General features: G+C 35.2%; 1 protein-coding gene across 1 annotated transcript; it reads left to right on the plus strand.

The window, feature by feature from the left end:
* The first annotated feature begins 1,457 nt into the window (after positions 1-1,457).
* On the plus strand, positions 1,458-12,591 carry LOC139129776 (uncharacterized). The gene is made up of 8 exons (XM_070695465.1): positions 1,458-1,741; positions 4,484-4,753; positions 5,183-5,497; positions 8,623-8,730; positions 9,335-9,350; positions 9,452-9,555; positions 11,214-11,296; positions 12,291-12,591. Exons 1-8 carry the CDS (start codon positions 1,579-1,581, stop codon positions 12,414-12,416), a joined length of 1,185 nt encoding a protein of 394 aa, XP_070551566.1. The 5' UTR covers positions 1,458-1,578; the 3' UTR covers positions 12,417-12,591.
* The last annotated feature ends 1,105 nt before the right edge of the window (positions 12,592-13,696 follow it).

Consider the following 13,696-nt stretch of genomic DNA (forward strand, 5'->3'; position numbering starts at 1 on the left):
CATCCAGGATCATTCTTTAGTGTTTATCGATGACCAATGCAAAAATTATGATATGTAGAATGCAAACTAAAGAAAGTGAAGCTTTATAATATATCAAACCATACATACTGCACCTTTCTGTAATATCTGTTATAGTCATTATCATATCCCTCATACCCCTTATATATAATTTATGTCCTATTTTGCAATAAAAATAGCCTCATTGGTTAAGACCCAACACAACGAAATGTTCAAACGTGTAGAGCGGGAGAATGCCAGATAGCGACGATACCGGGGAAATCAATAAAATGGCTGGCAATGACCAGCAACAAAATAACATCACCGGGAGACAATGTGGGCTATAACCTCCATGTACTGAACGTTGATATGAATGATGAACATTGGTATAAACAGGGGACCTGGTAGCGATTCATCTACTGGCTTCGGCAAACCTTCACGTGATGATTAGGTCTTATGTTCACCACATTATACATTAATAAAGCAATCGATCATTTGGTTAAAGGTCACAGTGTTTGAGTCTGGGGTATAAGAGTTAATAGTGCCTGATGAATCACAAACACTCTTTTGTTTTGGGACTCTATTGCAGCCGTCCTTTATTCATATGCAATGTATTTGCCAAGTTTAGTATACTAAGACATTAAATTCCGACTTTGTTAGCAAAAACCGCTAAAACATGTACAAAAATTGACATTTTCTTGAATTTCATTGAACCAATAATCCAGTTGTGATGTCAACATCCGTAAAAATTTAGATTTGTCGATCTTAATTGTTTAAATTTAATGGCTTAAATATATAATAGATATGATTTTTTTTATTTTAATAATGGGCGTATTATAACGGGGACTATATGTTGTCCGCATCCAATAATTAAATACCATTAGTGAATAAGAAAAAAGTCTAGATATAAATCAAATTCATGAGTGGATTATAATAATAATAGTCGTTACGGTAAAATATTGTGTCTCCGTTCACTTTGTTACGTAACTAATTTGAACATATTCCTATACCCGGGACGGATTATTTTAGTACTGTCTTGATGAATAGCGCCACCTATATACTTGCTTTAGAGAAAATCGCTTTTCCCGACTTGCATCTCCCGTTAGTGTCATCGATCCCCTTACGGAAAGTACGTTGTACGTCCAACCTTCTACGAAGGAAAATCCCTCAAATAGTATATGCAGGAGAGCATATACGTGTACGTGCGTTGAAGGCAAACAACAACTACTTGATCGTCACTGAGATTTCATTTCAACATGTTCACTGTCGTCAATGTGTTAGCTCTTGCAGGTAAGATAAACCTCTCCTATCGGGTTTTGATTCTTATTGTGAATTGAGACGCGAACGTAACGTTTTCGCGATCGTTTAATGGTCTTACTGTGCAGGGGAAAACGTTTAAACGGTTATTTTAAAATTTAACGTTCGAATTATTTATATTTACTGAACAGTCGTCACCATGCCTCCCACGTTGTAATCCCATATTGGAGGCCTAACAACAGAACAGAGCTAAACTGTGGGCACGATGACTGTCATTTTACGTCATGTTTCACTCATGGTGGAAATTGGAAATGCGTTGTGACGATGACAATCGAAAGTACCGTCATTGGTATCGTCCTTCAATATGAGGTTAACGCCGAGTACGATCTCCGTATATTCCGCGTGGAGACGAACAATGGAAATAACTATGACGGCGGTGATCAGCTAGGGATTGGTGTAAGGGCTCCTGCATCTATCTACGTCATCGGTAAGTCTCACATAACATGCGCTTAACAGTTTTGTAAATGAGCTGACTGGCCAATACTCAACTGGTCAGACATTGAAACGCTCCAAACGTATTCTTTTTTTTTATTCGAAGCCATATCGTTGGAAAGCCCGTTCATTGAATTGCCCAAATCACATTGTCTACACATTGTTGTATATGCTTGGAGTTGTTGTCTCGGTGACAATGGCATTGTATTGTGATTTCACATATACTTCAAATGTAATATGTAGGCATTCAAGAAATGTATCGAAAACATTAAAACACATAGAGTATCTCCTTCGGATAGGTTATATATATATATATATATATATATATATATATATATATATATATATATATATATATATATATATATATATATATATATATATCAGACACATTTATATATGTACATGTATACATCTTCACATCTTTGTATATACAGATCTATGTAAATGTTTGTTTGTGCTCGCGCATGTGATTGGCTGTGTAGTGTCCCTTTATGTGTATACCAATTTACAGAATCCTAGAGAGATTCATGTTTCAGTAGATAAAATGTGTAGATTATGAATATTAAGACAATCACAAGGTTGTCACACTAATACATACATACATACATACATACATACATACATACATACATACATGCATACATACATACATACATACATACATACATACATACATGCATGCATGCATGCATACATACATGCACGCACGCACGCACGCACGCACGCACGCACGCACGCACCACACACACATATACATACATACATACATACATACATACATACATACATACATACATACATACATACATACATACATACATACATACATACATACATACATACATACATACATACATACATTTGATATCGACCTATGTTGGATAAGGGCTGTGGGTATTTCAAAATTCAAGCTAAATTCTAACTTCCACATACATAAGATTCCCCATGACGATGATAAACATTGCTGACGCCACAGCCCACACCAATTAAGTATTCATAACATGACTAGCGCAAACGTGCGGGTGTAAACAATCGGTTAAAATAAGAATAAAAGGGACTGAATATGCCTAGTTAGCAAAATATTTTGGGGGTAGCAGGAAGCAAGATGTCTAAATCACGGAGGAGAGGAGCGTCGACCAGTTGTCTTGTTCTGCGTGGTCTTCATGTCTAGGGTTCTCCTCCAAGGTCGATCCTCCTCCGTCAATGCTCTCCAGAACGTAGATTTTCAGTCCCTTTTATTCTTATTTTAACCTATTGTTTACACCTGCACGTTTGCGCCAGTCATGTTATGAATACTTAATTGGTGTGGGCTGTGGCGTCAGCGTCGTTTATCACCAGCATGGGGAATCTTATGTATGTTGAAGTCAGAATGTAGCTTGAATTTTGAAATACTCACAGCCATTATCCAACGTCAGATTGATATCATAACACATACATACATACTTGGAGGAGAACCCTAGACGACATGAAGACCACGCAGAACAAGACAACTGCTCGACGCTCTCTCCTCTCCTACGTGATTTAGACATTTTGCTTCCTGCTTCCTGCTTACCCCCGTATTATTTTGCTAACCAGGCATATTCAATCCCTTTTATTCTTATTTTAACCGTATTTTAAGTATATTCTTTACTTGAGCGATTCTAACGGTTCACACTAACATATGTATACATAGTCCACTCATTTCATTTTGCATATAAGTCAACTATATGATTGCAGAAACAAAATTAGATCCAATGTGCAGCCTAGCTGAACGTCGACTGGTCGGTAATTAATGAGAGGGAGAGAAAGTGTTCCTTGTTAGTTGCACAGCTGGGATGACGTCAAACTTATATTACCTTACACAAAACACAGACATTTAGTAATTATAGTACTGAGTAACTAATAACGTTCCGACAAAATACATTTCTACTCTTTTCAAATCTCTTTCACAATTTTCGACCGCTTACAATTAGAATTTAGTCGGGTGTCAAATGGGGGCCAGGACTTTGGGTTGTCTGACCCAATTGTCGGTTCTGAGTGAGCGTGAGCAATGTATGTGTCAGTATATGGACCCTAAGACATGATATTGACAGCTAATGTCGTGCTTTCCTCTTCTAAAATCAGTTCGTCAATTGTAGAATTATTATAATGTAATTTTAATTTCGTGGCATATCATACGAATTTTTGTTTACGAATGCATTATCAAATAATATATTTTGATTAGTGATGGAACTACTATAACGTGTACAATGTCAACAAAGTAGCACGTCATGTGTTTGTATTGTGAAAAAAGGCGGGAAACAACAACATTCAACAATAAATATTCACATTATAAATTAACCAGTACCTGTACAGCATTACCATTCGAACATTTATATTAAACATCGCATCCCGATTGAAACATGTTCCCGTGGAGTACAGGTTATATTTAGTGCTTCATATGCTGAAGGTGATTGGTTCAACCCCGGCTGTGTAACTAACAAATAACGCTTTCTCTCCCTATCATTAATCAACTGTTCCGTCCACATAGGCATCACCAAGGCTGTTGAATATGTTGATAGTAATAGGATATACTGAAATAAAAGGGAATGGAGTGAAGATAAAATCGGGAGCTTATTTTTAATCATTTTCTAATTATTACCCTAAAAATAATTTATTGCCACATTTATAACTTAACTTTTGACCTCACTCCCATTAGTTTGTGGGTATACCACTCGTAAAATGCTGTCTATTTTATATATACGCTATTTTGCAGCCAGTGGACCAGAGTGTGGCGTTTGGCCAGGCTACACAGAAATAGAAAATGGAGAAGTGGTTTTCAACTGTACAATGAGAAAAGCTCTGTCTCTACGTATATCGACATGGATTATGAATGGTGTAGTCGTCTCCAATGCAGCTGTATCACTTGTCCATTTCTGGAGAGAGAACGTAGAGAAAGGAGCGGCGCTGGATTGCCAGTTACAACACTCATACTCTACGACCACCGACGTCATCATGCAAAGAGACATACGCATCGATGTCCCAGGTACTAGCTTTTTTGAAAACCATTCTGGTGATATTAGGCTTTAGCAAAGTTCGAGCTGCGGTCACTACAAATTTTTTTACAAAATGTTTTTATGGGCGGGTTTTGAATTCGTCTTTTGACAGTGGCGGCTACGAATTGGCGGGCTCTTTTTATAGTCAGTGTGCAGAGTTAGAGCGACAGAAAGGAATTAAAAAGGAGGAAAGTAGGCTTAGTTGTTTGATCACATTCACCCTGTTTGCTCACATTCTCGTGAAGTCATGTCAGTGATGACCCTATGGCATCTGTGATGGCTGTAACTTAAATGATCAGCTGATGCAAAAGTAAGTTTGTGACCGACATGACAAAATAATTCTACGAAAATATAAAAAACAAACAAAACAAACAAACAAACAAACAAACAAGCAACAAACAATATATCTTTCCTTTCAGAATCTCCTAAAATTGATTTAGGATACAGTGTATTCTTTGCAAATGAAGGTGACTCTGTAGAGATGCTTTGTTTGGTTAGTGGAATGCCAACACCTACAATAATGTGGTTTGACCATAACAATGGTCTCATCCCAGGCGATGAAGCAAAAAGAGAGATTACAGTGAAGGTCATCACCGGCGATAAGTATGTCACGAGCATTCTGAGAGTGACCGTTGCCGATGATTCGTATTTTGGGAGATACACCTGTATAGCATCGAACAATATAAAACCTGATGATCAACGAACGAGACTAATCAGAAGGAGGATTAAAATTGGTAATTCAGCAAGTAGCCTTTTTGAATTTGGTTTTGAAAATCTACTGTCTTCATGAAATTCTACTTGATTGCGATAATTGCAGTCTGAGAAGTATTTGTAAGTGCACAATTTACAATTATTCGATCTAGAAAATTTACTCCTAGCCTTTATTAACGCTGCCAACTCTACCGCCACACATGAGGTAAACGCTGAGAGAAAACACCACATCTGACGGAAGCATATCTATGCATATGTATGTAAACTGAATTATTAACTTTGCGGTTGTTCTGTTCTGATCATTAAGCAACAACACTTTTAGGATACGTGCAAAGTTCGTACAATTTCCCAGCCATTTTTTCGGTAACGAAGACGCTCTATAAATAAACACAGGTTTTCATTTAATTTGGTCGATTATTAGTCCCCACGAACACCGTCCGGGGGACTTATAGGTTTGGTCATGTCCGTGCGTTCGTCCGTCAGCCCGTGCGTGCGTGCGTCCGTTCACGCAGATATCTCAGAGACGCCTAGAGCGATTTCGTTCAAACTTGGTACAAGGATTATTACCAATGCCATACATATGCAAATCCATTCGTTTTACGATCCGAACCAATATGGCCATCTGGCGGCCATTTTGTTTCCTGCATTTGATGTCGGTGCATATTTTCACGCAAATTTCTCATTGATGCTAGAAGCGATTTCGTTCAAACTTAGTACATATATTACTCTATATGTTATAATTATGCACATTGATTTTTTGTTTTGATCCGGTCTAAAATGGCTGTGTGGCAGCCATTTTGTTTCTTATATTTGACGATTCTGCGTTCGTTCACGTAAATTTCTCAGGGATGCCGAGCGCAATTGCATTGGAAGTTGGTACATCTATTAGTCCCTATCACATATATATGCACGCCGATTTTGTAATGATTCGATCAAAAATAGCTGTGTGACGGCCGTTTTTTTTCCTTATTTGATATCCATCCACAGGGTCCCCAGATATGATCCACGGGGGTTCAAGGATGGCATTAATATATATGATGTGTCCATGCATAGGGGCTCATGAATGCAGATATCTGAGATATGCCTTTGCCAATTCTTTTTAAACTTGGTACAAGGATACTACACTATTGCATACATATGCAGGGACATTATATTTGTGTGGCATGCATAATTAGTGCTAATTTGCATAATTCTGGATTAGAGCGCTGTTTCTGGTACAACTGTGCCAAATTTGATGAAACTTAGTGCAGATGATTTTCACATAGAGTTCCTATATCAGTCAATGACATATGTCAGTATTGCATCAATTAATTGTTAATTTGCATTAGGGTGATGTCTAGAATATACTGCAACAGATTTAATGAAACAAATGGTACAAATCTTTCGCACATAGCCCTACAATAGTGTAAAAAGACAATTAGCAGTATCATGTAAATCCATTGTTAATTAGTGGGCTATCTCCAGAAATACTGTTTTAAAGTTTATGAAACGTGGTGCAGATGTTGATCTGTCAATATTATAATACTATGTTAACATATTAAGGAGTATCATGTCAATTAATTTCTAATTTACATATTTAATTAACTTTCATAATTATTGTCATATGTCTAATAATGTTGCATCATATTTAATGAAACTTGGTACAGATTTTTTCCTTCAAGTAGTCTAATGGCGTGCAAAGATATGTAGCAGTTTCTTATCAATTATGCTTATTTGCATATTTAATGAATTTTGGTAATTAGGCTGATATGTCAAGAAATAGTTCAACAAAGTTCATGAAACTTGTTACAGATGTTGTGCTCAAATTGTTTTAACAGTGAAAAAGACATTTATCAGTGTAAAGTTAATCAATTTGTAATTGCATATGTAACGATCTTTCCTAATTAGAGTGATATATCCACAAAGACTGCGTTAAATTTGATGAAACTTGGTACAGATTTTGATCTCACTGTGTTGTAAATACAAATCAATGACACTTAGTGGTATCACGCATATATATATATATATATATATATATATATATATATATATATATATATATATATATATATATATATATATATATATATATATATATATATATATATATATATATATATATATATATATATATATATATATATTGATTGGTAGTTTGCATTTACATAATGGATTGTTAGGGTGAATGTCCAAAGTACTGCATCAAACTTTATGTAATATGGTACTAGTGATAATCTGTCAGTGTTAGGATAGGATGCAAAAATATTTGGCAGCATCCTGTCGATTAACTACTAATTGATTCATTTTAATGACCTTTTGTAATTAGTATGGCAGCTTAAAGTAGTCCTCTAAGAGGACTTGTAATCAACCCTTTTCCTGCCAGACAGTATCAATTCCCTATCAGCCAAGTCAGTAAAAAGCGGTTTTGAGCCAAAACACGACGTATTTTCACCCACTTGGCTTGGTCTGTTGTAGCATCTTTAGTCCCAAAAAATCAAGTTAACAATATTTATGTTTTAAACAGCCTTCAAATGTACAGTATTATGTTAAAATACACCATATGGAATATGTTGTGTTTCATAAATTTTAACCATCTTGACCTGGTGGTGAATTATTGACTTGGCAGGAAAAGAGTTTAAGTACCAATTAACAAGCTGGGAGTATGTCATTGTCAATGACTTGTTCCACCCATATTTCTTTTATGAAGTTCAAAAAAAAAAAAGGTTTCTAATCAACCGCTAAAAATGGAGTTAGACTACAACATTAAAATTCACACTATGAACCACTAACAAACATTTTTACATTTTTACTGCTGGTGCAAACTGCCAATTGTTAAGACTATCAACATTACCTGCTATTTTACTGTGTCGATTTAAGAAGCACGTTTGCCTTCATTTACAAAAAAGATTAGTTAGGAAAAATTGAAAATGAATACCACACTCATTAAAGTCCCTCTAGCGGGGTTGTTCTGTAATCATGACCACATATGTAAGAGTAGATTGTCGTTGTGAGCGTCTCATCTCAAGTTATGCATGGTGTTAAGACATTAAATGCACTGCTCGACCATAATCAATTAAAACTGCTGCCATTTTAGCGTTGAATGTCACAGCATCTGTCACAGGGACATTATAGATACAGGGCGATGTTCTTATGATGATTGTTTTTACAGACGGCGACAGAAGCGGAACAATGCTCTTTGCGGGTTTAATCGCTGTAATTGTCTTTATACTTCTATGGGGCATCAAACTTGTGGCCAAAGATCAGTGCAGTAACACAGGTAGTTAAATAGAGCATATTAGCATATAATACCTTTAAAGCATTGGAACACACACTCTCTATCGGTAACATGGCATCCTTATTTTAGAACACCGAAAGCGGTCTATGAATAATGAAAAAGAAATCTATTGATAAAATTTCATAGATCAAGCTCTTTATCAATGTATTCGTGTGACTATGATCGGCTGTGACTATGATCGGCTGAACCTTTAAAATTGTCCAATGGACATTTCTTTTTAATTTTAAGTACCTTCATTGACTTAAGACAAATATCAAATGGTAAAATGCTTGTTACAATGCTAATAATGGGAAATGAAATGTATGAAAAAAGGATTATACAAGAAAAAAACACAGTGCGATATAATATCTGTACAGAAAAGGGAAATTCTGGCAATTATTCTATATATCTATGATTGATTTTAATAAAAATAATCAAACTAGTTTAACCTCTACAATGTTTGTCCATAGTTCAATTATCTATAACGGCATTCTTACATCAGAAAGAGGAATAGATACGCGAAACCACTTTCTAGAAGTTTGCCTGTCTAGGTATGTTGCAGAAATAAAAGCTCTAAAAACACTTTTTTTTTTTATTTTCGTTGCAGGCGGTGCCAAAGCAAGGTAAATTGTGCCATTCACTTCGGATTAATAATTGTTAGTATTGTAGTGCATAAACTTATAAGATAAAAATGTTACTAATTTAGCTTAACATTTCTTCAAAGACCAGATACCAAAGACTGTGCTGAAATACCGGACAATAAGTCGATTCACAAACAGGAGCCATCAGGAGATTTACCAGTAGGGATTGGTCTTCGTTCATTTGCAGGTAAAAATTGTCCTTTATGATTTTTCAAGACTAAAACACACAGATAGATAGGCAGACGGATGGACAAATAGATAGATAGATAGATAGATAGATAGATAGATAGATAGATAGATAGATAGATAGATAGATAGATAGATAGAGATAGATAGATAGATAGATAGATAGATAGATAGATAGATAGATAGATAGATAGATGGATAGATAGGTAGATAGATAGATAGATAGATAGATAGATAGATAGATAGATAGATAGATAGATAGATAGATAGATAGATAGATAGATAGATAGATAGATAGATAGATAGATAGATAGATAGATAGATAGATAGATGATAGATAGATAGATGGATGGATGGATGGATGATAGATGGATAGATGGATGATAGATAGATAGATGGATGGATGGATAGATAGATAGATAGATAGATAGATAGATAGATAGATAGATAGATAGATAGATAGATAGATAGATAGATAGATAGATAGATAGATAGATAGATAGATAGATAGATAGATAGATAGATAGATAGATAGATAGATAGATAGATAGATAGATAGATAGATAGAAGGCAACTTCTGTTGCCTTTATAGAATATAACATAGCCAGCAACTTTTTCAGTTCTAGACAATTTTTTATCAGATTTTACTCAGAATTTTGTTCATAAATTGTAGCCATTGTAATGCTATGTCCTCTTGATTCAAAATTACTTCAAAATTACAGAAATGTTTATGAACGCAGTAAATGTTACACTCAAATTTTGGGAAAAATACAGCACTCAAAGGATTAATTAGAGCATAACATGTTTGAGGGTGAAATCTAAAAAGCTATGATAATATATCCAGTGAATTGTTTATCGTAGTGGTATTGCATATATGTCAAGGAAATTTGCAAGTTTTTTTTCCTCAGCAATTTATCTCCAAGAGGATTACCATTATTATTTTCAAATTAATCAATTAAATTCATCTACGGTATCAGCATGACTTTCTGTCTTCCGAAGGGTCACCTGGTCATATCAGGGCTTTTTATTTTGGATAGCATTGCGACGTTGCAAGATTAAGTATATACAGGTCTTTCAGGTTGACCGTTTACACTTGCATGTTCATCACACATGTTTTCTTCTAAAGTATACACAGAATTTGTTTGTAAGCCAGATATTAACGGTGCCGACTACTTTAACCATTGTATGTGACTGGTCAATTTGTATGTGTGTGTGCAGTCAATTGCCTTTCTGTTTACGTGAAAGAGGTCATAAACTGGCACCCTATGTTCTGGCAATTAGTGTTCTGTCTCTGCCAAGACCATATAGCCCCTGGTATGTCTTTCTTGCAATTTTGAGACACCTCTTTGGTAAGACCCCAGAGATTTTCATATTTTTATAACCAGTGGTTTAATGAGTCGGCAACATTAATGTCTGGCTTATCAACACATTCTGTGTGTACTTTTGAAGAAAATGTGTGTGATGAACATGCAAGTGTAAACGGTCAACCTGAAGGACATGTATTGTTAAGACTTTTAAAGACATGTGTCGAGGTGGCCATTTTCACACATGAAGAGAATGCTAACGATAATAATCTTTAAACGCGCTTAATTTTGGCATGTCTGCAAATTGACAAAAAAGACTAATTAATGACAAATTTAACATTATTTGCTTCAACAGGAGCCTTTATTGAGAAATTTTACAAGTCTCCACAGAAAGTTGCGATCGATGGGTGCAATATCAAGTCAAGCCGAATGACAAAGGTAAGTTATCTAATTTACCCAACGTCTTCGTTTCTTGTAGTGGTGCCATTGGTCATTTCCCACAAGGTGCCCACGATTATATTTAATGTTAAGTTCTCAGCTGAGGTACTGTAAGGATTTTTCTTGTGTTATTTCTCATTGAATAGGGTCGATGAATTTCTATCTTTCTAAGTCAGGCCAGTACTTGATTTGCAGAAATCCAAGGTGGTCATGTCGCAAAATATGACACGGATGTCTGTGTACTTGGACATGTTTAATGAGTAAAGGATAAAGGAATTATTATCTACGTTATACAATAAGAAATAAAATATCCATAAAAGACATATAATGAGTGGCAAAAATCTAAGATGGCTATCAGATTGTCTCCATAACGATTATAAAATTATTTTTACAATTTACCTGTAAAGATGGATAAAATTTCAGTATTTGAAAATTAATACCATTGAATATTGTTCGGCTAATATTTCCAGCGTGTTGGCATACACGTAAGCCAAAAATGTTTATTATATTAAATGTAACGTTTCTGGCGTGTTTTTATGCAAGTCAGCAGATAGTCCTTTTAGAATACAAAACACTGCATTTTTGTGTTCAAGTGCATTTTTTACCCGCCACTTCAAGTAAAATACATTTACATGAATCATCACGCCAATATAATGTAAATGTAGAGGTATAGCTTACACATAAGGAAAATCCTTTAATAATTTGGAAAATAAAGTCCCATGTACAATGACTTATCTTCTATATCGGCCACATTTTGCCTTCCTTTGAACGGGACACTGTTTTCGGAATCTCCCAGCCCCTCCCCTCCAGAGTTGTTTGTTAGTGCAGCCTAAAAAAATAGACGGAGTTTTTGTGTAAGGTTTTGAACCGCTCTTTTTAAAAGTGAGGATTAGGCCGAGCAGTTCTGTCTGCTGCTTATCCGCTTGGGGCCTGGATATCGTACGTTGTGACTTCTAACCCAATTGATATAGGTCACTTAATTTTCTTTATTCAGGCATCTCCCAAAACGGGCATCAGCCATGACGAAGTGGATCTCACCTCAATTGGTGGTCATGGGCAGCAGAGCCAGCTCCAGCCTACCGATACAGAGCAGATGCAATATTCATCATTATACATGTAGCTAACACCATCAGGGGAATATGGAAGTTTAAGATAGAATGCACAATGGTAACATATATTCGGACTCTCAAATATTTGCAATGTAATTTTAAAATGCCTTTTCATATTCGAGACACTAGCTTTGTTAGTCGGTCAATGGGCAATTTTACACACAGCCATATTGGTTTTAACAAGAAACTCTGGAGTTTATCATAAGTAAACAGAAATACCTATAACCATGTTTTTAAAAAGAAAGCATTTTCTGGAGTCATTCGGAAAATATATATATATATATATATATATATATATATATATATATATATATATATATATATATATATATATATATATATATATATATATATATAATTTTTTTTTCTGGAGTCATTTGGAAATATATACATCGCATGAAGAGTCTAAAGGAATGCATAAATTTCTTTTTAATTTACGTTCAACGAAAAGATCTTCATTTTGACCAACCATGACGAACAAATTAGGGGTGAGGATAAAATAATGACACGTAGAGCAATCAATTTCCAAAAGAATGAGGACTTTTTCGTTTACTGAATCGACGAATAGAAAATGTGTATAAGAGCTTATAGCAAAAATTCCATCACCCAAAAAATCAAATAAACTTAATTCTTTCTAATGTGAATGTTGAATCACTTGCATCTAAAGGCTTTGACCAGAAAGTGCCGTATTTTCGTATATGATATTTTCAGCTATTAATTGACCTTTCATGTGGCGATCTGTTTACGGAAGATACGCATCGCACTGAACGATAACATGCATCAAGAACCAAAATGCAGTCAACAATGACTGTGATTTAAGTACCATGCTGTACCACAGGCGACCCAATAAGTTCTGAGTTTTTCACACTGTTTTCTCTATCATTTTCTCTTCTTTCTTCATGCTCTGAATGATCGGAATAAATAAAATAAATGGTTTATATAACCTAACCTAGCCTCTGTGACTCTTTATTTATTTTACACTCCATTACAAGGACGTATATCTCTCATACACACATGCTGTAATTAATCAGTCAACACAACTAATTATGCTAATCCGTGGACTTATCAGAGGTTGGTCAACATCGGAAAGATAGTGATGTTAATTTAGTAACCATTCCTATCTTTCGCGATGTTGACCAATCCATAAAATCCCTGATAAGTCCACGGATTAACATAATTAGTTGTGTTGACTAATTAATTACAGCATGTGTGTATGAGGATATACGTCCTTGTAATGGAGTGTAAAATAAATAAAGAGTCACAGAGGCTAGGTAGGTTAGGTTATATAAAC

This window comes from Ptychodera flava, chromosome 3 (genome assembly GCF_041260155.1).
Source record: "Ptychodera flava strain L36383 chromosome 3, AS_Pfla_20210202, whole genome shotgun sequence".
NCBI classification, from domain to species: Eukaryota; Metazoa; Hemichordata; class Enteropneusta; family Ptychoderidae; genus Ptychodera; species Ptychodera flava.

Coding starts and splice junctions, on each gene's coding strand:
- LOC139129776 (XM_070695465.1), top strand. CDS start 1,579: ATGACAATCGAAAGTACCGTCATTGGTATCGTCCTTCAATATGAGGTT. Junction 1,742..4,483: donor TGCATCTATCTACGTCATCG/GTAAGTCTCACA, acceptor GCTATTTTGCAG/CCAGTGGACCAGAGTGTGGC. Junction 4,754..5,182: donor CATACGCATCGATGTCCCAG/GTACTAGCTTTT, acceptor CTTTCCTTTCAG/AATCTCCTAAAATTGATTTA.